The 25,975-nt window shown below is 40.0% G+C and overlaps 2 protein-coding genes across 4 annotated transcripts in view; one reads left to right on the top strand and one right to left on the bottom strand.

Moving 5' to 3' along the window:
- Window positions 1-6,302: 6,302 nt before the first annotated feature.
- Window positions 6,303-10,446, bottom strand: LOC145466486 (cytochrome b-c1 complex subunit Rieske, mitochondrial-like). Its single transcript, XM_081450216.1, has 4 exons — window positions 10,156-10,446; window positions 9,153-9,419; window positions 8,317-8,609; window positions 6,303-6,619 (listed from the first exon to the last, which is right to left on the bottom strand). Exons 1-4 carry the CDS (start codon window positions 10,361-10,363, stop codon window positions 6,572-6,574), a joined length of 816 nt encoding a protein of 271 aa, XP_081306342.1. The 5' UTR covers window positions 10,364-10,446; the 3' UTR covers window positions 6,303-6,571.
- Window positions 10,447-10,513: 67 nt separating this feature from the next.
- The window catches only part of LOC145466423 (rotatin-like), a 193,396-nt gene continuing 177,934 nt past the window's right edge, over window positions 10,514-25,975 (top strand). For all 3 annotated transcript variants that reach the window (XR_014041887.1, XM_081450137.1, XM_081450136.1), the window contains exons 1-14: window positions 10,514-10,753; window positions 13,811-13,998; window positions 15,567-15,807; window positions 15,985-16,212; window positions 17,222-17,424; window positions 17,806-17,956; window positions 18,764-18,869; window positions 20,700-20,985; window positions 21,537-21,740; window positions 22,467-22,679; window positions 22,819-23,190; window positions 23,390-23,948; window positions 24,631-24,859; window positions 25,557-25,703. Coding sequence is in view for 2 of the 3 variants with exons in the window: in XM_081450137.1 (XP_081306263.1) it covers window positions 10,663-10,753; window positions 13,811-13,998; window positions 15,567-15,807; window positions 15,985-16,212; window positions 17,222-17,424; window positions 17,806-17,956; window positions 18,764-18,869; window positions 20,700-20,985; window positions 21,537-21,740; window positions 22,467-22,679; window positions 22,819-23,190; window positions 23,390-23,948; window positions 24,631-24,859; window positions 25,557-25,703 (3,218 nt within the window). In the remaining variant the exon portion in view is untranslated. The remainder of the gene's footprint in view (window positions 10,754-13,810; window positions 13,999-15,566; window positions 15,808-15,984; window positions 16,213-17,221; window positions 17,425-17,805; window positions 17,957-18,763; window positions 18,870-20,699; window positions 20,986-21,536; window positions 21,741-22,466; window positions 22,680-22,818; window positions 23,191-23,389; window positions 23,949-24,630; window positions 24,860-25,556; window positions 25,704-25,975) is intronic.

Raw genomic sequence — 25,975 nt, 5'->3', positions numbered from 1 at the left:
GGAAACGATCTCGCCGCGGGGTTAATTTTTAATTCTCCAAGCTGAATGTATGGATGCTATGAGAAGAAAAAAAGATCTTGATCACTGCCGTTTAATTTATATCTCCAGCCGCATTATTATTTTTTTCTATTCGTTGCTTTTGTTGTGCTTATATAGCGTTTTCACTGTGGCCGCATTGACACTCCCAAACAGTAAGGCCTTATTTATTTACTATGCAGCTGTTTTAAAAGTTACCATGTCGGTCCAAATATTCAATGCTGAATCTATAGGACTGCGTTACTTGTAATGAACTATTTCACAATAACTGTCTAATTTCTCGCTCGCTGATTGGCTCATTTTTATCATCAATAAGAGTACAGACGGATAAAATTTTAATTTATGCAAGCTTTCAAGTTCAACTTTCAGCTGTCAAACTGTCAACTTTTTAGCCAATGAGATTTTATGGACTTAATTAAGTAGCCAATCAAAAAGCGAGAAAAGCTATTGACAATGCTTCCGTCATTTTGAATGTGATTCACTTATCTTTGTTTACGGCAAGTTTAAGGCTTCTTTTCCCCTCATTTATTCCCGGCATTTGACCATTCTGGGGTCTTGTTATTGTAAAAAAACAAATTGACGTCAGTTTTTTATACGTCTGTCCTCTTATTGATGATAAATTTCATCATAACATTGTCAAAGTTTACTGTGGAACCACTCGCCTGTAGCTCGTGGTTCCACAGCCACTTTGACAATGTTATGACGCAATTTATCATCAGTAAGAGGACAGTTTTTTTATTATCGCACACTATTTACAGAAAAACAACTTAGCGTAAGTTGGTTTACAATGATATAGGAAAAATAAATACATATAGAAATTAACTAGAAGAAACAATATTTAATTGTGTACAGTGACCAAAGTAGCCAATGAGTTTTTGAGTTGGTCACTGTCATGTAGGTATAAGTTGGCGTTGGCCGCATGCTAAGTTAAATAGCGATTGAAATAGCAAAATTACCTACAGGGAATCGGCTGTTGATTTAACACTTTAAGAATCTAGCCTGCGAGCAGGCCCTCCCGCGCTGCACCACGAGCTGCGAGAAATGCGAGAATCCCACGTTAACCGCCCCCGGCTATAATCCACCCGAATATAAAGCCCTGCTATTTACCAACAAAGATATTATTCCGGATATAAGCCTCCCCAGATATAAGCCCATCTAATGTATAAGTGCGTTTCTTTTGCGTTTCATAAATGTATTTTATTATATGGCTAGCTCCGTGAGCGGGCAAGATGAATCAAATCCTTCGCTGTGATTGGCTACCCGAGCGGGCAAGATGGAGCTATCTTGCCCGCTCGGGACTACCGCCGCGTCCCGCAAGAAAAATTTCACCGAAAGCCATATAATAAATCCTTTATTGACCAAGCTTGTTCGGTCAAGATGCCTGGATATTGTCCTCGTTCCTTTTTTTTTTTGCGAGTTTATGGACCGAGACTCCGTCTCGGTCCATAAACACGCAAAACTAGTGAGACAACTCAGATAGTGCAGAGAGCAGTTGATAGCTCTGGTACAGTAGTCCCATAAGTACTCACCCCTGCTCGGTTCACTTCCGGTTTGTGTCTACCTTGGTAGTCTGCTACGGCTTTTCCCCTTTGCAGTGTGTATGTTTCAAGGTCCTATTTTAATTCAAGGTCCAAAAATTACGCACAATTTAATTACTAGTGGTGTTTTACGTTGATTTTCGTTCATTTTAAATTCAATAATACGCCGAAGCAGCAAACGCGACAATTTACCTCTTCACGCCAACTTTGTAACTTGATACTTTTGTTTTCCTCGCAAAGGCATGTAATATGAAACCCTTGTTTTCTCCAAAACATACGGAAGATGTCCTTGTTTTTTGGAGATAAATGAAAGAAAGTTAAACATCTGATGTAGTGATGAAGAAACGGAACAGAAACGATGTTGCTTTACTACAAATGCAAATTTTTACCGATGAACAAGAACTAATTTAATTATCAGATAGTCACGGAATACCACTTTCTTTTTCTGTTGCCACCTTTGTTGTTAACAATAAAACAATTCAAAATTAACACACAACGATATTGATGGCTGGGAAGCATTTCAACGAAAAGTATTGAAGATAAACAGCGCTACTTAGCCAATATGAATGAGTCTCCTCAAAGACTGATTAAATTAATTTGTGCTTTCATCAGGTACCACGGTGTCTGCAGCAATATTTGAGCATTTTCCTGGTTTCTTTTGTTACAAATTTACAATTTGCGGAGTATTAAAGCCACTAACTTGGGAACTTTTTGGTCTCTCTTACAGACACAATTAAGGCAAGAAATAAACAAGCCGCAAAGGAGAAGCAATACATTTGAACCCTGACAAGCACATTACTGTAGATTGAAAACAGCAGGTGATATTTGTTGAACCGACCTGTGTGTAATTCTAAAAGCTACGCAGCCACAGTAACGTTTCACTTTTGCAATAAAAAGGGACAATTGGCGCTACCTGAAAAATAACTGCCGTCCTTGGTCACATGACATGACATATAAAATACCATGTGGAAAGATAGTGTATAACACTAACGATGCTAGAACGCATGCGTCTTACATGTTGAGCTCTACCATAAGGAAAACCACTCAACATTTGTGCGTGATTCCATATGCAATGTATCCTTTACCTAATATAGAAGCCACGAACGCTAACTAATCTACGCATGCGTTTAGGGCAAATTAGTTTTGTTCAAAGGAGAATGGTACCACAAGGAGAGCAAGGGGTTACCTGAAACAAATATATAGCTTTGCGATGTTCAAATCTAAGTGACGGCGATGAAATGTGTTTTACGTAGAATACACATGTACCTTTCCCACCCTACCCCCACTACTTCGTTGCCTCTAGACTAATTAATTAATTGAAATTAATTAATTACACAAACATTAAAGTTTACACCCTAGCGCCATAGCCCCATAGGGCCATAGCGCCTTAGTTCCTTAGCGGCAGGCAGCTCCCATAACCATCCCAATAGTGCACTCTGCACTAAAAAGAACTTGGCCAATATCCAACCATCTTGACCTCACACTTGGTCAATAACTCATATATCTTTACCTCACATTTGGTCAATAACCATATATAAATGTAGTTCTAAATGTAATGGTATGTTTGCTCTAATTCGTTTCTCAGATACGTTTTATCTCGTCGTTCCGAAATAATTCTTGTATTCCGCTTATATGCCTCGGATATAAGCCCCCCCGTTTGAACGCCCACCCAAACCCCTTATGATATGAAGTTATTATATATTAACGTGGGATTTTACGGCATTCAAAGAGTTCAGTCAAAGATAAGGTGAATGAAAATTTAAGCCGAAGAAAAGGTTGTTGTTATTCATCGTGGTAGATGCAATAATAAAGTGTATTATCGTTTGTCTCACGATGTAGTCACTTGAGATGTAGATCGCGACGTTTCGACTGCTTACTGCTAGTCTTCTTCAGGCGATAAGGTCGACTGATTGCACGGTATCATTTATATCACAAAGGTCGGCTGTGATTGGTCAGACCCCGACACAAACAACCACCCAGGATCTATGGTCTGCCAAAGATCCACAAGGCCGACACACCGCTTAGGCCAATTGTGTCGTGTGTCAACACCTTTGCATACGACCTGTCTGCTTTCTTGGCTAACGTATTATCTCCTCTTGCAGGTAACTCGAACTTCACAGTGAAGAACTCAACTGACTCCGCCTCCACCATCGCCAGTGAAGAGATCCAGGACCACGAGATCATGTTGTCTTTCGACGTAGAGTCACTGTTTACCAACGTACCGATCGAGGGCGCCGTACAAGCCGCGCTACAAAAAAATGGAGAACGACGCAGGCCTGGCTGACCGCACGACACTTACACCAGTTCAAATCGCGGACCTCTTGAATTTCGTATTAAGATCTACGTACTTCCAGTACAACGGATCGACTTACGAACAACGAGACGGCACAGCCATGGGGAGTCCTGTATCCGCGGTTATTGCTAATCTCTACATGGAGATATTTGAAGAACAAGCAATAGAGTCCGCACCTTACAAGCCTAAGATCTGGAAACGCTACGTAGATGATACTTTCACCATCCTGGATCGGGATAGAGTTGACGTCTTCCTGCAACACCTGAACAGTCAACAACCATCAATCCGTTTCACCATGGAGATCGAGAACAACAACAAGATCGCCTTTCTCGACACGTCAGTTTACAGAGAACCTGATGGCCGCTTTACCACCAGTGTCTACAGGAAACCAACACATACTGATCAGTACCTAGCGTATGATTCACACCACCCTCAGTCAGTAAAGCGCGGTATTGTGAAGTGTCTGTACGACCGGGCTAAACGTCTCGTGACCAAACCATCAGTAATCGCTGGAGAGAAGAAACATCTGTCATCTGTACTTGTTTCTAACGGATATCCCTCCTCTTTTGTACAGAAGATCACAAAGGCACGAACAACCCCAAGAAGAGAGCCTGTCGCGGAATTTAAATCCACCGCCGTTTTACCTTATGTCCAAGGAGTTTCGGAGTCTCTCCGCCGCTGCCTAGAACAACAAGGCATTCGCACCGTCTTTAAGTCCGACACGACACTTCGGTCACACTTAGTGCGACCAAAGGACACCGTCAACCCGGCTAAACAAGATGGTGTTGTCTACAGGATTCCCTGTGAGTGCGGCAAAGTCTACATCGGGGAAACAGGGAGATCTATGCAGGAGAGGATCAAAGAACACGACAGGGATATACGACTCGTCCGTACCCAGACCTCGGCCGTTTCTGAACACACCCACGAGACCGGCCACTATCCTATCTGGAATGAGGTCAAGTTTATTGATCGAGATCCTCACTGGTACACACGTAGGGTCAAGGAAGCTATTCACATAAGACTTCACCCTAACAACATCAACAGGGATAGCGGAATTGAAATTCCTGAAGCATGGATACCCACGATCAAGAAACACAACAACAGGAAAACGGTACAACAGCGGACCACTGAGGGAACAGCTACTCGCCGGAACAATGGAACAATAGGAGGATCAAAATGCACCAATCACAGCCGACCTTTGTGATATAAATGATACCGTGCAATCAGTCGACCTTATCGCCTGAAGAAGACTAGCAGTAAGCAGTCGAAACGTCGCGATCTACATCTCAAGTGACTACATCGTGAGACAAACGATAATACACTTTATTATTGCATCTACCACGATGAATAACAACAACCTTTTCTTCGGCTTAAATTTTCATTCACCTTATCTTTGACTGAACTCTTTGAATGCCGTAAAATCCCACGTTAATATATAATAACTTCATATCATAAGGGGTTTGGGTGGGCGTTCAAACGGGGGGGCTTATATCCGAGGCATATAAGCGGAATACAAGAATTATTTCGGAACGACGAGATAAAACGTATCTGAGAAACGAATTAGAGCAAACATACCATTACATTTAGAACTACATTTATATATGGTTATTGACCAAAATGTCATTCCTTACAGAGTTTCGCGTTAAAAATGTCTACCGATCAATGGCCGGTCAGTTTTTCCCGGGAAAACATCAAAGCAAGCCACGCTGTTATTTAAGCAGCCTATAGAATCACCGGCGCTGATTGCTCCAAGTAAATATGTGGCAAATAATGGAAAAGGAATGTATGTCAATGTGAAGTACTGCGGGACGTTGAGCGCTGCGTGACCTCGAGCCGAGCAGCTGTGAAGGAGACTAGTTCCAGGTTGGTAAATCAAGATGGTCATGATCATGATAATGGAAAAGGAATGTATGTCACGGTGAAGCACTTCGGGACGTTGAGTGTTGCGTGACCTCGAGCCAAGCGGCTGTGAAGGAGACTAGGCTAGTAAATCAAGGTGGTCACGATCACTCTCCCCAGTCCTCTCTGATTTGTTCCCATAATTTACATCTACGACTGAATGCTTGTATTGTCTGAAGGAGTAATAGGAGTGGGTTAAAAAAAAAAATGACTCGGTAGAAAAGTTAGTGGGTCGTAGCTTTGTTAGAGGAATTTTGCTTGCTGGGGATTGACTAGGGTTAGGACAAAGGCAGCTATTTTTTAAGGGATTGCTGAAAGTACACATGAACAGTAAGAAAGCTAATACAAATAAACAAGAAGAACTACTGCAGACGACATCTCAAACGGAGAGAATGTGTATCTGAATATCAAGGCAGTTGAACTTTAACTTTAAGCCGTGTGGTTGCATTCAGATGCTGGCTAAGAGAACCCTTTGATTTGTTTACCTGTGTTCTTGTCTTAGACTGGCTGTGTAAACAAGAAAATAAACCCCACACTTCGTTTACAGACACAGACCTTGTTTATTCAAAATGATACACTTTATCCTCAAGACAAATCTAGAGAAACTTGCTGATAATAATCTATCTTGCCTGTCACTCGATTCAAAGCAGGGTCCTTGTAAAGCGGAAGTGTTAATTTACAACAGCCTTATTTGTCTCTGAAGCATTGGATTCCTCCATCAAAGCTGATCACATCCACTGTACAATATTGTTGTCCTCTTTAAAAAAACTCAACTGGTAAAATTTTCTTTGCAATGCTGTGGTGTTTATCCGACCACCATTGTGTTCTCGTCAAGGAACGTGTACTCTGGAACCTGGAAGCACAACATAAAGAGGGAATTCATGAAAATAACCATTTAGGAAATAAGGCAGATATCACTGCATACAACTGTTTTGCCACATCAGCAGGCAAGTGAAACACTTACAACATACAGTAACTAATTATTAACATGATAGATGTAAATTAATCACTGTAATGATTTGGAAGACTGCTGTTAATTTTGTTCAAATTTGCACCATTGAGGACTCATGATTGAAAAACCAGACTCCCAAGTAATTTTAATCATAAAAAATTCAGCTGACAGCAGTCAATAGAACATTTTTTATTCCTGGACTAGAACTAGAACTATTAGACTGGAACTATCTCATCACATAAAATTTTTGTGACACCTTACATGTAATTTCGCGAATCTCATGATTTAACAAAAAAAATCACAAAATTAACGTGACGCGAACAATAAGTGTCGCTAACATAACAAGATGTGAAAATTAAGTGACTCACATCATGTTACTGCTAACATACAGTCCAGCCGTTGCATTTTTGTTAATTTTGACCTTATTGTACCTTTGATAAAGTCGGTTTACTAAATTCAAGGACATGCTTAAGTAACACTGCTGCGGAAATAAACTGCATGAAGACGCAAACTTAAAGTGATTCAAAATACAAAATTTTCGCAAAATCGCAAAATTTAAGTGTTGTGAAATATGCACACCTCAAAATCGCAAAATAAATGTGTTGTGGAAATTTCATGTCATAAGGTACACGTACATGTAGCTTGCAACTGAGGCTACTGAAGGACATGATCTGATACACAACTGAATGAGTCTTTGACAGCAAGCTACATGCAAAGTATAATTTTTGTAATGGTGGAATTTCATTTCAGAATATTGTCACAGTACTGTTCATTTACTTTGTTCCTTCTACAGGGCATCTGAGAGGATGTGGCGGTGTGGATCCACACACATTGTAATTTGCTAACATCTGCATCCTCTGCATAATCAGAGTTTTATTCCGCATAAAACAGAAAATTTGATCCATATTAGCAAAAAAGCAGCTGCCTTACAACTCCACAAGCAATATTTCCCAAGAGATTGATTATTTTGAAGTGGTTTTTCTCCTAAAGCAGTTAAGAAAACACACCATTTCATTCTTGATGAATTTTTAACCTCCAGAGGTTCCAACCTACTTCAGGCGAAGAGCCTGGAAATAAGTTCCAATAAAAATGCCTGGTTACTGAGCTATGGCCGAATTCGTTGTTGCTTTTGTGCAACATCATGCAAAATGTTACAATTTGTATGGAAAAACTGTGTAAATGAAGAAATACATGTACCTGTCAGCAAATACCATAAAAAGATCAATCTTATGTCAAAGTTGGCGAAAATAATGTGCATTCTATCTAAGAGCTTAAATTGTGGGTAAGATTTTGAAGTGCTTTTGGTTTCACCTTTGAACGGTACATTCGAAAGGCTTTATTATAAATTTTGTTAACTGTTGAAATTTCCACATAATTCAATGTGTTTTCTGCATAATTGAGTAAATTGATGCATTTTTCCGCATTTTCCCCCCAAACATTTTTACATAATTTGTTATGCTTTTCCACACCCTATCAGATGGCATGCCTATACATGTAGGACAGGCCATACAGAAAACCTCAATTTCATTCATTTTATAAAGAGGGTACAGGCATGAACATACTTGTAAATCAGGGCTTTAGTGTGGAAGCACTCTCACCTCAAGATTTAAGGGTGCAGGTCCCTTTCTGATTCTTCCTGAAACATCGTAGTGTGATCCATGACAAGGGCAGTAGTAACCTCCGAACTCTCCAGAATTGGCAAGTGGCACACAACCAAGATGGGTGCATACACCAATTACTACCAGCCAGTCATCCTTTACCACACGGTCAACATCCTCCTGAGGGTCACGTAGACTGGACATATCAACATTGCGGACATCATCAACTTCTTCAGCACTGCGGTGGCGCACAAACAAAGGCTTTCCACGCCACTTGAACACCATATTCTTTCCTACATGTACACGAGACAAGAGTTTATTCCATAACAGTTCAAGCTAACCAATATAATCAAAGGATGAATACTGCCTTTTAATGAACCATAAAACAACCACATTGAGCTGAATTATGAGGAAGGTACCAACTGAAAGCATTATCTACCTATACAAAACAAGCAGGGAAAATCAATTTACATTTTTAGGGGGTATCACTACAATGCGAGTCAATGTTATTTAAACCATGGTGACATGTATCTCTACTGGCAATACTGTATATTGAAAAGTTTACATTTTTATACACTGTATATGTTGAAGGATGTTTCATCTACAACAAGGCATTACAGTTTGCTAAATTCCTGTGTGTTTCAAAAGGCAAAGTCTCAATAAGGAATCCACCAGATCAATGGAGCCTTGCCAAATGAACAGACACTTTCTATCACTTTTTTTGGGTCAGCTAGACAACTTCTTTTAAAAGGGTTTCACCTGAGACCCCTATTTTACAGCTGAATCTGTAACACTGAGTTTGGATGCAGTCAGTCATCAGGAGGGGCATCTATTACCTTCAGGAATGGTTGTAAGATCCACTTCAATTTTTGCCAAAGCCAGGACATCTGCTGATGCACTCATGGTAGACACGAAGTCAAGCACAACATTCTTGCCAGCATGTAAACCGGTAACACCCATGCCAGCGACCATGAGATAAGTAAATGCTCTCCGACTGATTTCAGATGTGTTAGGCTTGTTAGGATCCTGTGACACTTCTCTTCTGTAAGCACTGAAGTCAGGCATGGAAACATCTGTGTGGCTGAATCGCACTTGTGTTTTGCCTAGGATAAAAAAAATACTGTGTTCAATACTTTGGAATGTTTTTGTTCTCTTCCTTTTCCTACAGAAGCTTCATGTATGCCAGTACAGTGAATCTCGTCTCTTGCAATTTCAACCATCTTTGCTCCTCAGTTAAAGCTAGAACATCAAACAATTGTAAGAGTGATTGAGTACACTCACTTCCCAAGTCCAATTGAACCCAATTACACAGTCTTGAATCACCTTAAAATTATACAGATGTTTAAACAAAGACTGTCCTTACATGCAAGGACGAGTACAACATTAAGCTAAACATCCACTAGGAAACAAAATTTACACACTTCTTGCATTCCTATTATGAAGACAAAGCTATATGCAATCTATTCACCATCCACTTAAAATCAATATAGTCAAACATTGGATTACATGTATGCTTGACTGCTGTAATTGTTTTCAGAGTGTTTAGTCACTGAATCAAGGGACTGGGTTTGATTGAATTTGACAATAAATATCCCCTACATTTGACGAATACCATGCCATGCAGTACGAACGTCAATTCTTACCAAACTAAAACTACATGTGAGCACAATGTTTTGACGACAAGATTACCTATATTGCGTACATCGTATTGCGTAATTCAGTCTTGCATATCGGACTGCTAAAGCGCATGCGAGCTAAAATGCTTTGAGAGGAAATCCCAGACAACAACAATTTACTTTCAATTCCACACACAAACAAAAAATGAAAAACTATTCTTACCAAAATGTTTCGTCGTGGCAACAAGATTCCCAGTCGGCACAATTTTCGCTAACGAGTGATTTGTGAGAGTAGCCGGCGGACTCTGTACTACCGTATCAGCCACAGGAATCACGACAGCGGGAGTACCTTTCAACGACTGTGCAACATGGGTAGTGGTGGCAGATAAAAATCTTGAAAAGCCAGGTGATAAGCATTTAGTAGAGAACATCCTGGACGAGAGATTTCAGGCCAAAAACTCGCGATGCTTTGACGAAGTTGAAGGTTTACAATATGGCCGACAATATTTGCGTCACGTTTACCCATAATGCTGTGCAAGTCGATAAGAAAACCGCTGACTGGTGCCTGGACTGGTGCTGCAAATCAGGCGCCATTTTCGAAGTTTTGTGTGAGTGTTGCGGTTGAGTTAGGAACGCAGATGTCTTGAAAACTTCGCTTGTTTCGCACCACAACACAGCAAAATGATACCAAAGACCATTTGCATGTCAGTGCTTGCATATAGTGATAATCATGGACGATGGGACTAAGTCACACGCGAGAAAAGACCAAGTTATATTACCGGGTAACTGTGTTGCGCTGCAGCCGTTTATTGCAAAACTTGGTAAGAAATGAAACATAGCATCTCTAAATCCATGACGTACGTAGCATTCTCTACCGTTATCGAACCAAAGCAGCGCAAAGAAGGCCGATCAGGGTATCAAAGAAAGTCGATTAGATATTCCCACCTAAGGGTATTCTTAGATATTGTAAATTTGTTAGCCAGAACATTTTTGCTACTTTCCTTGGTGGTCGAAATGGTTGTTATGTTGTAAGCTTAATTAAGATTTAGAGTTTTTGAGCCCTGTTTGGAGGTGTTCTGCCTCTCTCCACTTGGATAGCAAAAACTATGTTACAATGCTGAAGGGGGTGGGGGCAGGGGTGGGGGGGGGGGGGGTGAGGTGCTAAACTGCAGTTTAAGATAACAGCAAGGCACACCCAATGGAAGGGCATTGGATATTCCAAGTAGGCTAGGGATCTTTAAACACCAAAATTTTTAAGGAAAGTATGAACTTTAACTGGAATTTCCTCAGGTGGGGTGGAGGATTGAAACCTTTTGTGGGTATGTATTTCAAGTGAATTCCTCAAAAAAATCTGGTGATGTTTATTTAGAACTCAGCCATATAGTGTAGATGTAGCATTATTTGTGTGTTTTGACTTGTACATGCTGTGCATGTATGCCATTGACCATTTATTCAAAGGAGTTAGTTATACTTATCTACCTCCTGGATAATACACCATAATGCATTAGGTAGGGTCATTGGTTTTGTTTATACCTCTGTACTTGTTACTCACTGGATAATAGGGACTTTAAGATATGGTAGGGCTAGGTTGTAGTACGGCAGCAGATAGTGAAAATCACTTCCGGTGATGTCATGACGTATGAACCAGTACGGCTTTCCCGCCATAACCTTGCTTTCTACTATGGGAAAGTGCCTGGTTTCACATACTCTTCACTACTTGAGTATAAGCCTGCTGTTTAGTTTTCATTTTAACGCTTTTTCACTGTTTGAACAGTCTAGTTTGAAGATAAAGTTCTCAATCACACAAATCAGTTCTAAGATCATTGTTTCTTTGTCATTTGTACAGAAAATGTGAATGATTTTAACACCTACTGCGAGATGATCAATTCAGTCATATTATTATTGGGCTGAACAGCCGTAGATAAGAAGGCTTTGTATGTTCTAAGCTGAGCTATGATATTATTGTTCAAAATGTATTTTAATTTAATTGAAAGTTTTGTATTTTCGGGCTTATCAGGTAATCGTTGTACAAAAAACCTGTCCGTGTTGAAATCGAGCTTTTCTATGTCAGAGTTTATATTTTGTTTTTTGGTTGGAATTACAGGCGGTTCTATCAAGTTCTAAAAGGCAAATCTGAGTTCTGGAAGATGCAAGACAGATACGGGAGAAGGAAATCATTGTCATTAATCAAGCCTGTTTTGTATGAAAGTAGAATGATCTCTGGTTTCCGTGAAAGTAGTCCTTTTTGTAAAGACACGTAGAGACTGCACATACTGTTGCCGTACAGCAAAATCTTAATCATTTGAGTTTGGTGGTGTAACACACTGTCGTCAGCCTAGCCCCTCACGGCCAAAGTAGCCGTAGTAGCACCTCTCTGTGCATGTAGCGTATCGTAAAGTCCCCAATGATGTATCTGATGGATGGGGTTTCCAATCCTTCAAACAACTGGGACATCTAGGAAGAGTATACATGTATTTGGTTTGACTTTTGATGGCTATTACATGTAGTTCACTGGATTCTCTACATTCCTAGTGATTGATTACATCAAGTTTTTTACTTTTGGTTTTTCAGATGCTCTATTGTTAGATGTAAATTTAACTTTGTTAACAATGAGGAGCACGTGTGGCATTAGTGATGGCTGGTGTTCTTTAACATGTGAAGCATTTTTAGCATGCTGGGGCCCGTTTCTCGAAGGTCCTGAAAAGGTTTCGCACCAGAAAAGCCATAGCAAAATCTCGAACCTTACGATTACAGAGCTGTTTTATTCACGTATTCTTAATATGAACAGATGTTCCCTTCATACATGTACAGGAGGTGTCAGGTGTATACACTTCTTTGTTTTTAGATGCAGATGAACTAAAAATGGCTTTACGGGCCCGAAAAGTTTCTGGGGCTTTTGAGAAACGGGCCCCTGGTGTCTACTATTCAGCACCTTACCTGTTTGGTTTATAAATAGGCAAGATTATGTTTAGTGGACCCCAGATGAAACTTATTTGTGCACCTTCCCACATGCTTGTGTTGGCATTGTGTTCTTCTGTTATGGTGTCAAGCTTACATGTACATGTGCAGCTTTTTAGTGTTTTCCCTCCCTCCCCTCCCTATGATGTTTCCTCCTGCTTCTCAGCTCTGGGGTTGAGTTTGTGTTTTCATGTCAAGGTAAATGTACCAACATAGCAAGTTATGGAAGGTGATGGTTTGAGCATTGGCCCTTGGTCAGAGCAAAGTCAGTTTTAGTATTGCATGTACACTGTAGTTGCCCTATACTGTGGGTGGAAAAGATGTCTGGATTTATTGCAGTGTAGGTGGTAATTCAGGGCAGGCAAAAAAATAAGGTCCAATTGCCTGGAGCAAGTAGATTTTTCTCTTGGACAAGTGAAAATGAAAATTTGGTGGTCCAGTGGGCAAGTGAAATTAGCCTTTAGTAGTCTTGTTAGTGATAATTTCCAATAAAAAACAATTTCAAAACTTAAGACTGCAAGATGAGTAAAACAATGAGTTGAAAACATGGATTACATTTAATTTAAAATCTAAGCACACTTTGCTCACGTTCATCCTGATTATATAGACAGTGCTTAAGTAAATGATGCAGTTGGTACATGTACATGTAAGGCATGAACATTGCTCTCGTATTAGGTTAAATTTGGGCAACTGAAAACTGAAATCTATTGGCCCCCTGGGCAACTGGAGTTCAGAACATTTTTCCAGCCCTGGGTGTAAAGAACATCATTTCCTGGGGTGCCATGTGATTATGAGTGTGAAGATTGAGGCAACAGGTGACACAAAACTTAATGACAACCCTGATTTTCTTGTGGCAACAGCAGCTTAAACTCCTTGCAGAGGTTTTGGTTTTGGTTGCTGACATTTTTTCCGTTTGACAGCGCACAATGTGGAAGAGATTCGTGTGAGAGCATTAAAGAACATTCTGTTCAAGCTTGAGCACAAGTTGGTGTGTGCAGCTGATCTGGTCCAGGAAAGGCAGCTGTTGATTAATCTGTTGCAATGGTTCAACTTTCCAAATGCTCCACTAAAGAAAGAGGTGCTGGGAATTCTTGGAACTCTGTCGAAGGTACATACAATGTCATGTTGTTGTTGTTTACTAGGTATCAAATTTTTCCAACCAGTTTGATTTTAATTCTCCGTTGTTCTATATTCATTAGCATAATTTAAAACAAAGAACCTGGCAGTAATGTAACTTTATTTTAACATGTACTTGTTAGCTTAGTGATGGTTGCAGTATTGCACACACAAATGGAATATGACTGATTTAATATCAATGATTATTACATAACTTGACTGTGATTGGCTGAGAAAAGGCAATTTTTTTTATTATTCATTTTAATTTGCAGTGTACATGTAGTAAAATTTAAGGCATGCATGCAGACTTTTCATAATAATTTTCTCAGTCATGAATTACATTTTTTTATACAATAAATGAGTCATTGTATGTTTGAAAATCCATTCAAATTATATTTGCGTTAAAGTGGTACCATGATCAAATTTTTACCCCTTGATTTTTTAGGCGTATCACATAGAATTCAATGAAAGAATAAAAACGCTGTTTACCATTTGCAAGTATCTGCATTAGTTCCTAAGATATTTCAGTTCGAAAAATGTGTAAAATATGCAAATGAGGTGACTGATGACATCATACACTCAACGCAATATAATATCAAGTATATAAATAGATCTATCTTGGCCAATTTGCAGCGCAGACCATTAAAACTTGGTAGGCTAATAGCTCTACAGGAAGCACACGTACAGCTGTGAAAAAATTCTGTTGCCATGGCAACTTACTCTTTTCCAGTCCCCACCCACTTGATTTCAATATGTTAGTGATTTTTAGCTCAAAAAACCTCAAGTGAGGCCACAAACTGGAGCTAACATATTTATATACTTGCTGGATCATGCATATGAGGCACCATTTGCAAATAGGAAAATGGAACGGCAAAGGTGGCCAGAAATGCTTTTAATATTGGGGAGGTCTGGAACCCAGTATGTTGCCATGGTAACAAAACTGATAGGCTAGTATTGTAGAGCACATTTAATAGAATCCTCCTGCAAAGAATCAAACATTTCTGATACAAATTGGCTGAGATATCTTTTTTCATCATATTTGATCAAAATTTGGTTGAGTGTATGATGTCATCATTTTGCTAATTTACATATTTTAAAAACTTGAATATCTCTGGAACAAAAAGAGATATTTGAAAATAGGAAGCAGCTTTTTTCTTCTCTTACAGGCTACTTGTTTATGTTTTAAAATGGCTTTGATAGGAAAGATGCGGTTTTTGTCATAGTAGCACTTTAAGGCTTGTACAATGGTGAAATTTAGAGTTTTCAGATATTCATTGTGTAAATCCTTGATTGTACTTGCATTAATTAATACAATTGTAACCAAAATTAAATATAAAAATAAGTTTTTAAGAATAAAATTTCCTAAACTGTGTCTATTTGGGATATTGTAATTCCCTAGACCATTATGCATTGTACACTGCAAAGTATGTCTGTTTTTGGATTTGTGAAGCCTGTATTCTTCAGATCCTAAATGTATTAATGAGTAGAATTTGCTTTTAGGTTCTCTATCCTTTGATGGGTTTAATTTAACCACTTGTATTTCTTTAACATTTTCAACAGCCTGTGTCTGGAGCGGAAGGTCTGTTAAGCATTGGAGCTATAGAGTTCCTGTCACACTTGAGGCAAGATGTGGATCCTGAGTTACATCGCGGCATTGATAGTGTGATACATCAACTGCTTAGCTTACCACAGGATGATGCTGTGGACCACAATCAGCAGTGCTTGTATAAGGATCATAACCCTGGGGTGATAGAAAGCATCCAAACCTCTGTGAACCACAGTGAAAAAGACAAATCTTATGGTGGGTGTCGACTCAAGCCAGTACATGTGGTCAGGTCATGGGTACAGTTCCCATCTTGGACTCAAAAGTTCTCTTTGTCCCATGCTCCTGGAGGGTCTTCTTCATTTCACTACTGAGCTTAAAAGTTGTTTTTGCAATGAGTTAAATTACATTCTTTTGATATAAATTCCTTTCCAGGTCAACGTAGTACAACTCACAGAGAACCACACTGTGCACCAGTGTCTTTGAACACACAGTCGTCACCTGCTCAGAATGGTCTCCATCCTAGCACTCATAGTATATCTGTGTTGTCATCTATAAGCCCTGCTACTGGATACTTTGGAGAACAAGAAGGGCAGGACTCAAATCGAAATAATGTCATTCCACAACAGGTGAACTCACTTCATGGTGCAGAATCCTTGTCAAGTAAGCAACATTAGCTGCAATTAATAATTAATTCTAGCAAATCTACCACACAGATTCAAAACTGGAATTGTAAAATAGATATTTAAATGTGGTTACTGTAAATATCATCAGGCAAAGTTAGACTCGAACCAATGCAGCCAGCGGTTTCTCCCTTGATGGTACATGACCTGTGGGACAGCCCTCAGGGGATTTGCAGGGCTCTTGTGCTTCATTGCACTACTGTAACATGTACATGTGCAGATTGTTTGCTGCTCTTGCTAGTGAATCTTTGTGGATTCTTGCTCCCTCTCCTCCCTCTCCTCCCTCCCTCTTGGTTTGCTGTTTTTTTTGGTAAGTATGCGGTCAGGTAAGTTATTTCCACTGATATCTTGTAGTGTGACGGTGCCAGTTTGCAGTTGCTTCTTGGTTCCCACTTCGAGGTTTGCCATGGATATCTCCCTTCAGCTTATGGCACTTGGCTCCCTGCTAACCCTTTAGCCACCAGTTCCCAAGCTCATCTACAGGCCAGGCCAGGCCAGTTCTGAACTCTGGTTTCTTTAAAATGATATAGCTTGGACACTCAACCTGTACATGTAGCTACATTGTACTCCATTAAATGGAGATGGCATGCTTCTGTTCAGTAGTTCACTGAGCACTAGTAACCCTACTATTGCAAACTCTGACCAAGCCTCAAACAATGATTGTTAATCCAGCCTAGTTGTTTGAATATACATGTACATGTAAGACCACTGCACCTCCTGCACAGTGGAATTTTACACAGAAAGATCCTCTCAGTGTCTTCATTACATATTATGTAAACATGGCGGGTTTGACACAGATGAAGTGGTATTACACACTATACTATTTAGCATACAAAGTTGTTATTATACAGTGTCAGAAACAGGAAGAAAGGAGTTGAATTGTAGTAATCAATCAGTCAATGAAGACTAAGAAGAAGATAAAGATAGGGGAACAATTACGCAGAACCTTGATTTGTTTCTCTTTTCCATATCCCATAATTTATTTACAGGAAACTCTAGTGACAATTCAAGCCTGACCTTTCTTCCATGGCTACCTTTGTCAGCAAGTGACAGGCACATTTTGTCTGTGACAGCCAGTCGCCTACAGAGTCGCAGCTCGTCCTTGGTTTCCAAGTCTTGTGAGTTTCTCAGGGATGTTCTGTTTAAGGATTTCCCCGCAGAGATCTTCTTACACAGGCCAAGTGTGCTTCAGGTGAGAATCCAATCTCTCGCTATGGAAATATGATTAATATTTCGAATGTGGAATGTGTTACTTGAGTCATGCTCACGACTCTTTGTTTGCAAGAGTTAATATGGCCTGCCAATGGCCAAAAGCATACCAGGTCTCAGGAATGGCCAACAAATATCTTTGTACGTGTATTTAATTGTTAATAATGATATGATATACAATTGTGTGTGACACTTTGATCTGTCATGTGGAAGATATTATACTCTCATTAAAAATGCAAATGACATCAAAATGGGCCACTAGTTACAACTTTCAATAAGTACTTCTAGTCCATCTTGAAGGGACTACTCTGTCATTTTCAGTTTCCCTTTTCAAGCACTAACAAGTAATGTTTGTTTAACCAAGTCTCTCCTAGAACTACTGGAGGATAAGGTCCATGTTGGTGATGATGTCACCCTTGTGCTTAATGCCATACAGTGTCTGTGTGACCTAAGTCGTCATGTCCATGTGCGACTCATGACAGTGTCTGATCTTGTACTGTTCTGTCCTGACCAAGGTTTGATATTTTTCTTTTTTTAGTAAGCTGGTATCTTAGTTCATTGTATGGTATTTGGAAAGATGTTCAAGTAAATGCACACATTTATTTGGTAGTAAGGTAGTGTGTCTTTGTGATCCCAACAATCTCTACAAGAACTGTAAGTCTTAAAGGAATATTTGATGTCTTTCACCATGGGCTAGTCTTCAAACTCTTCTTTTCCTGTCCAAGCTCATACAATTTCATGTGTAGTGTACATGTGCTTTGGGATATTCTGATTGACAAACGTTTCCTTTGACCATGCACTGTTCTTGTAGAAAACATAGGTAACCAACTGCAATCCCCTAAACTGCATGCATGTTGTACATGTACTTCGCCTTTGCAGAGTTGTCTATTGTTAAATGCAGTTAAATGCAATTTAACAGAGTTAACAACAAAGAGTGCCTGCCTTCATGTAGTTGTCAGCGGTGTCTTGATGTGTGCATGCACCAGAATTCCATGTGCTCCTAGACCGAGACGGGTTTACGACCTTTGCAGCCATAGCATTTACAGTGAGCGCTGTTTTGCATGGGAACACAGCTTCAAACATTCCCCCTCCCTTCCATCTCTCTTTCCACGGTTAATTCAGTATGACGGGTGCCTGTCTTCCCTTTGGCATGGGTGCTCATGGCTTGGTTTCCAGAATTTGCCAGCCATGCGAGTGGTCTCCATCTAGGAGCTGGGTGCCAATAGTGGAAGCTCCTGGATGTCTCAGGCACCCAAGCTCCATTTAGCGATGCATTTGTTAATACATATTTAAGATGAACATGTTGTTTTTAAACTGAACAGACTGCTGGAAATTCCGACATATCACTGTATCAGTGGAAACAAAGAATCAAGGCACTGATCATCAGGTGGCAAATGTAAGAGAAACTGGAGATGGAGGCGTTGACAGGTGTGTATTTGCATATGTATTAAATTCTGTTCACCATGCAACATATCCAGCAGTAACCATAAGGGAGGGTTTATGCAGGAAAACCTTTATTCCATAAACTTCACAAAGTAATGACCTCCCAAAAGTAGCAGCCCTCCAAATGTAATGTCAAAAATTGTGGCCACTAATAAATCCCGAATGTAGCGACCCCAATATGAAGAGCCCATTCATGTGGCAGCAACATAAATTTAATGTGGAATGAAGAATTTCATTCATGTTTTACAAATCCTTTTTTTGAAATTCTGTTGCACCAACATTTTTACAATGCTTTTTGTTCAAGGAAAGTAACGCTTATCCCCTGAAAGTAATGATCCCCTGAAAGTAGCATTCCCCAAAGGCTGCTTATCCAGAGAGTAACAAGGGTCATTACTTTCGGAAGTCTATGGTAAGCTCATTGTGCTTTATGCAACAGTCATTTGAAACCCCCAACCCCCCCCCCCCCCCAATTGGGGGATACCAGTGGCAAACTGGGGGTTTACACCTCCTCAATTTAGGTTCTCTGGTAGTCAGGGAATGCACCTTTTTTCACCGCTTCACTACACAATGCAGGGGATGAGTGGGGGTTTGGCGGGGATTTCACTTGCGGTTCGCGACCTCTTTTAGAAGACTGGCAAGGTTCAAGTTGTATGTTCACAGAAAACATGGAAGCTGAACAATTGACGAAGAAGGTATGAATTCAATCGCGAAATATCATGCTTTGGCTTGACTTCAGTGGCATGAAAAAAATCCTTTGAAAGCTCCAGTCGTGAAAATAATTATAATTTATTTAATGAACTGTGCTTGATATTTAGAGGGCAGGGGAGTTCACTCTAAATTTTTCCCTGCAAGACAGGGCTTTCACTGCACTTCACTGAGAGTGAAAGTGAATGCATGCCTTGGGTATCCCCCAAGAGAGGGAGGTGAGGGGGTTCAAATGACTGGTGCATTGTTATCATGAAGCACTGTATAATAGTGGACCAGACAGTTTTTATAAACAAGTATATGCATACAACCAAATGAGAGGAGAGACCATATACTTGACCTGTTAATTCTTAATTAATGTAACTGGGTTCCTTTTGTGTGGAAATCACAATCGGTGGTAATTTTTGATTTGCAACTGTAACAGAGGTTAAGGGTGGCTTTCAGCAGCTGTTGCCTGTAATGAATGAGTTCCTACTAAACAGAGGAAACTTTTTCAGTAGAAGTAAATGATGGGTAACCCTTTGGTTAAGTTTACCAAAAGGAGGATACGAATACAGTGAAAAGTGCAGATACTATACTGTGCACTTGTTGATCATAGTGAAAACAAACAAAAGACCTGTAAAAGGGAAGAGCACAAGACGCAATAACTATTCAATCAAGGGCTAGACCCACTATTCACTAGTAGGCCATCACACTTGTCACTGGTCATGCTAAAACAAGGAAGAACATCTCGATTCTGTGTTGACTTTACAAAACTGAATGAGTCTTGACCTGTCAGTTTGGGCTTCCCATTCACGCACATTGGGTATGACTATTGGGTTGTGTGGTGGAACAGCAACATTTCAGACTTATGGCAGGAAGGAGAATGAGGATATAAAAGCAACATGGTTTTTAATGGGGAATAGTTCAGACATGCATTTTGACATGTTAGATCTCTCTTTACTTGTATCACACTATATAACTACACTATCAAAAAACATGTTATTAGTTAAGATGTACAGTGCTAATCTCTTTGTACCCAGTTGCTGTCTCTAAGCATTTAACTACATCTAGTGTCTCTCATGAGCAAGCAGTTGAACACACTTTACTTCTGTCTTGTTTGGATTTTAGTGATGATCAGTCAAATTCTAATCTGTCTGACAACAAAGCCTCCCAAGCAAGTGATGAAGATGAAGACGAGATGGTAACAGAAGCACTACAATTTAACCAACTCTCCTTGGAGGAGTTTTGCATCATTCTACTCTCCAGAGTTGTACCCATGTTTCAGGGACCCCTGTGTACTGATTCAGCCTTAATTGAGTCTGCAGTTAACTTGTTACACAAAGTTCTGAGTTTAATGACAAAAGTTTTTCCTGTTGATCTGTGGAGAGGTGGAACCAAGTTGAACTCTTTGATGGTTAGTGAAGATGATTCATCTGCATTATCATGCATGTGTCAATAATATGACTGAAAATGACGAGGTGCGAGACAGTTCTAGCAGGTGTCACTACCATTTGTTCTGTGGCTTGTGTTTGTAGCCAATAGAGGGCATGCCGTGATTGGCTAATTCTGGGTCATTGTTCTCCTGTAATGCCACAGGCGGATTACGGGCCTGCAAAAACAAAGCAAAAAGCCATGTTACAGAGAGTTTATTAACCTCAAGTGTTCAGTTTTTTACGATGAAAATCTCAAACCTCAGCCTTGCCGTATTAATCTCAGTTTGAAATTATCCAGTAAAGACCTCAATCTAGTAGTTATATCAAAGATCAGGAACTCAACTGGTCAAAACACATTCAACCAGCCATCACAGTTTAACCCTGTACACCAATGTGATATGTACACCATAATGTCTTAGGTTTATTTGGTGTGCACCTCTGATTGAGTAACATGTAATGTACAAAAACGGGTTCTGAATATAAACTACATGTAAATAACAAAGCTTTAAATTTCTGTGTTTTTTTTTGTCAGGCCACTTCTCTTGTTAATGTTATGAAGAGCTTGGGTGAGAGTATAGTGCACCACATCAAGTGTTATGTTCAGCTAGGACGTGATGACGATAAAGAGGAAGGTGTCAAGCCATTAAAGCATACACTACCAATACATCGACTGACAGTTATTAATCTGGCAACATTTCTGCTGCAATTTTTGGAGAACTTGGTGCCTCTGGAAACGGTAAATTCAATGGTCATGTGAGAAGTAACTAATATAAGCAGGGTTCGCACAGGTCCTGGAAATCCTGGAAAGTCCTGGAATTTTATTGTGGCATTTTCCAGGACTGGAAAGTCCTGGAAAAAGGCTGCTGGTCCTGGAAAGTTTTGGAAATCTGTTAAACTCAAGTAAAAAAAAAAATGAAATGTATGGCAGACAGTAAGGAGAATTACCACTGAGATCTTGGGAGTGAAAGGGTTAATGTGAATTTTAGAGTCCTGGAAAAATCAATCTCAGTCCTGGAAAAGTCCTGGAAAATTGTTTCTGAAAAAGGGTATGAATCCTGTATAAGAATACAAATAGTCAAAAGCTATTGATTTCCTCTTGATTTGGAAACTCTTTTTACTTCTTATATGACCAAGTTACTTGTTTATGACAGTTTACTCTATAGTGGAGCACTGGCTGCTTATATGAAGACCCTGACTCACCGAGTTGTAATCCATTTTTTTGATCATCAGTGACTATACTTCAGAATGAGCTCACCAGTGATATTCCAGGCACTTAAATACCCTAAGCAGTGTTTGGCTTTTAAATAAATGTAATTTATCTACTTCTATCTGTGATGAATCAGCAGCTGTTTTGACCTTACCCTGAGTTTATGAATAAACTCTGTACTGTACTCTTGACCATTATTTTTGTTGATAATCTTACAAATATGTAACTATATAATTTTGTTATTTAATTTTCTAGGCTTGTAAAGTGGTTCCTTCTGAGGTAACTACAGTCATGTGGCTCCTTTCTATGGATGAGCTCCTGGCTGCTACCCATGCTCACCTAAGACCTGCTGCAATGAAGTACCTGGCTGTTCTGGATTCATATTCACACAAACTTTGCATTTTTGCCCAAGACATTTGTGAGTCGATGGCCAGCACTTGCAAATTCTTAAAAGCATGTAGAGTCAAGGTAGGTGATGGGTCTTTGTACAACCTTGTACATTGTATCTAACATTCTTTGAAATGCATGGGGTTTCTTTGCCAAAAATGGGAGTCCACTAGATATGACATTCATTGTGTTAAAATCTGGTTTCTTGTTTTATCTCTAGGAACTTGGAAACTCCCTGAAAGAACTCTCAAACCTTGTTCAAAAATCTGTACCAAGTGTGACATATCACAAGCATATGGAATTCATCTGCGAGGCTCTGAAGATCTGTAGTAGGGTTTGTGATCCATTAACTCAAGCAGATGAACGGGCCATCCCTGTTTGTCAGAAAATAGTACTTCAGTTGCTTGCTCATCCTACTTCTGAAGTTAGACTGCAAGCTTACAAAGCATCACTAAGTCTGGTGAAAGAAGCCTGCAGTGTCAGTCACGTGACCGAACCCTTCTCTGTTGTCTGCCAAAAAGCACTGTTTATTTTGGACAGGGCAGTGCTGCATCAGATCTGCTGTTTTGGGATCTATGATGAAGATGGAAAGGTCAGTTCTTTCACTACTTTATGAAATAAAAAGAAATCTAAAGTGAGCCACATCTTGCCTGTGGAACCGTTACTGGGGACAATATGGCTTCTTGTCTTCCGTTTTGTCCCCATTAATGGTGCCATAAGTGATTGTGAGTTGAGTTTGCCCCAGATTTCTTCCCATTTCTTAAGTGGTGAGTTCTACATTTTGCAAACAGGTCAATGATGTTGCAGTAGAACTCATCACCACCCTCCTTCTGGGCCGCCTAAGCATGAGTGGAGAACTGTGGAAGACACTCTTAGATGGACTGGTGGCATCACTTCCCCAGCTGCAGGGTTCACTGTTGGTTGATCCAGCACTGGACCAGTGCATACTGGAGCTTGTAGCATCAAAGGGTGCCACAGGAGGACATGTCACTGCTGAAGGAGACATCATAACTTTACCAACACTAGAGAGGCTAAGAGGTGCACTGCGGCTTATGTTTGTAAAGGACCCTAAACTGCGCAGCAAGGGCTTGGAATCGGTTGTGTGGCATTTGACAGATGAAGCAAGCAATGAAAAAAGACAAAGTGTGTTTCATGGCATCCACGCAGACAATGTTGCAGATCTATTTATTGTGGATCAACTAACCACTTCTGTTCATGCACACGCCCCAGTATCGCACACAAGCATGGATAAGAGTGAAATTCTTAATCTTCATTCCATTTTATCATCTTCGTCCTTGGATGTTGCATTAAGGAAGTCGTCAGCACAGCAGCTGGCCATCATTTTGCAAGGTACGAATAGAAACAATATTTAGAAAAGAAGAATAACAGTGAGAGAAAGTGATTAACAATACCAAATAGGATGTTTACCATGTTGAAACTGCATGACAAAGGAACCATGGGGTTCATTTTGAGGACCCATTTATTGTCATACTTTCTTTAAACATATGAGCCGTGAAAAAAGGTGCCATAAGAGGGCCGTACGCGTCAACGTGATTGGGCCAGAAAACGCGTACGGCTCTACTAGAAATGCTTATGGCCCCCGCAAAATTGATGTTCTCTTCAAAATGAGCGGATGAATGTAGACATTCTGACATCGAATTTTGCAGACGATGCAGGACTATTTCAGTCGCCAACTTACTTCGAAAGCACAGAAAGAAAGTGAACACTCGTCAAAAATGACGACCTTCACAACTTAATCAGAATCCAACAACGAAATTGTCATATGATAAAATGCTTATTGACTGAGTGAGGTATTAGTCAGCAGCACACACGAACCTCGCCTCCCTCGGCCGTACATGTACGTCCTGACCTCTAGCCAAATATTTTCCCATTCGTACATAATTTTTCTTTCTTACTAATAACTTCAGACAATCAACCTTGAGTGAGTAAAGGAAAATGAGTGTTGCTATAATATGGTGAGGTTATGTTCTTTTTTTGTTTTCTTTTCTTTCTCCCATTTTGTTTTTATTAGACCCTCGATGGCATGAGCCTATGCTACAGGAACATACAGATGAAGTTTGCATGTCCTCTCTTCAAGAAATACTGGATCAGGATGCCCCTCTGCATTCCTCGACCATACCTTGTCCAAGGGTGGAGCTCATACCTCCCTGCCTGACCATTCTGAGGCTGTTAGCAGAGTATAACACTACCTGTAGACACAGGCTAGCAAGAAAAATTTCCACGTACAGTCTGATCACAAGGTAATCTACAGCTCATAAACATACAAAATAATTAAAAATTGGAACATCTTTGACTATTTGTTAATAACAGAGTAGCATTTTTTGCTGCTGTCTTACTGAAAGGACATATCAGTATTGATTAGAGAAAGGAGGAGACAAAATAGTAAAACATTTAAATATGCATACCGTAGTAGTTCAAGGGTACCTCATGGCACTGCGATCTGTGACGTATCTTTAAGTCAAAAGTGCTTCATCTGCAGCTGTAGAATATGGACGTACGTTCACGATTTACCCCGTATTTTAATCTGTTTGCATTTGGCACTTGAGAAGCTGTAAGCTTGGTTTAGAGTTCGAAAAGATTAAAACATTTCCCTCACTAACTCTTTACCTTTTTAGCGTACGATTAAAGAAAATGGATCCTCATCAATCCTTATTGCCCCCAGTGGGGTATGGGGCCGCAACGATGTCTCTTTTCCACCGAGTCTTGTCTTTCGCAATTGCCTGTGCCTCTCCCCATGACAAACCCATCTCACTTAGTTCAGTTTCAGCTGTCTTTCTCCAGGTGGTTTTGGGTCTCCCCCTTTTTCTTTTGCCTGCGGGTGTCCACCTAAGGGCAACCTTGGGCATTCTCTCTGGCCGCATTGGTAAGACATGTTCCAGGCATCTAAGCCGGCGTTTAAAGAAAATGGACACTTAAACAATTTTATTCTCTTATTAGGTGTTCTCTCTTGTGCCAGCTAAACGGTCAAGTTAAATATGAAGCTTCTTGCCTTATGGTTCTTCTACTCTTTGATGAGGTTGCAGTCGCTCTACCTCATGGTGATAGTGGTATTCCTTTCAGCCTGCCAAAATCCCTCGTTAGAAGGTATGTTTAAGTTAATGATTACAAATTGCTAGGGAGTTCGTCTGTTGAGAAAGACGTTCTTCAGATTGAGTCCCTGAGTTGATTACAGACTTTTTCTTTTTCCATCTGGTCACATTCCGTTTTGCAGAGCAATTGAAGATCTGCTTCAGACATTGTAACTTCAGACATTTTAAAAGACCTACACTTGGTACCAATAACTGAACGTATAAAGTTTAAGATCTTGATCCTTACTTTTAAAGCTTTACATCATTTGTCTCCTTGGTATTTACAAG

This window comes from Orbicella franksi, chromosome 13 (assembly GCF_964199315.1).
Source record: "Orbicella franksi chromosome 13, jaOrbFran1.1, whole genome shotgun sequence".
In the NCBI taxonomy this organism is placed as follows: domain Eukaryota; kingdom Metazoa; phylum Cnidaria; class Anthozoa; order Scleractinia; family Merulinidae; genus Orbicella; species Orbicella franksi.
This window is presented reverse-complemented; position numbering and strand designations above follow the sequence as displayed.

Excerpts from the sequence above, each read along its gene's own strand:
- LOC145466486 (XM_081450216.1), bottom strand. The coding sequence starts at position 10,363 with ATGTTCTCTACTAAATGCTTATCACCTGGCTTTTCAAGATTTTTATCT. Across the intron at positions 8,610-9,152 it reads TCTTACAACCATTCCTGAAG|GAAAGAATATGGTGTTCAAG; the intron begins GTAATAGATGCC and ends GTGTACATGTAG. Across the intron at positions 6,620-8,316 it reads CTGCACCCTTAAATCTTGAG|GTTCCAGAGTACACGTTCCT; the intron begins GTGAGAGTGCTT and ends TTGTGCTTCCAG.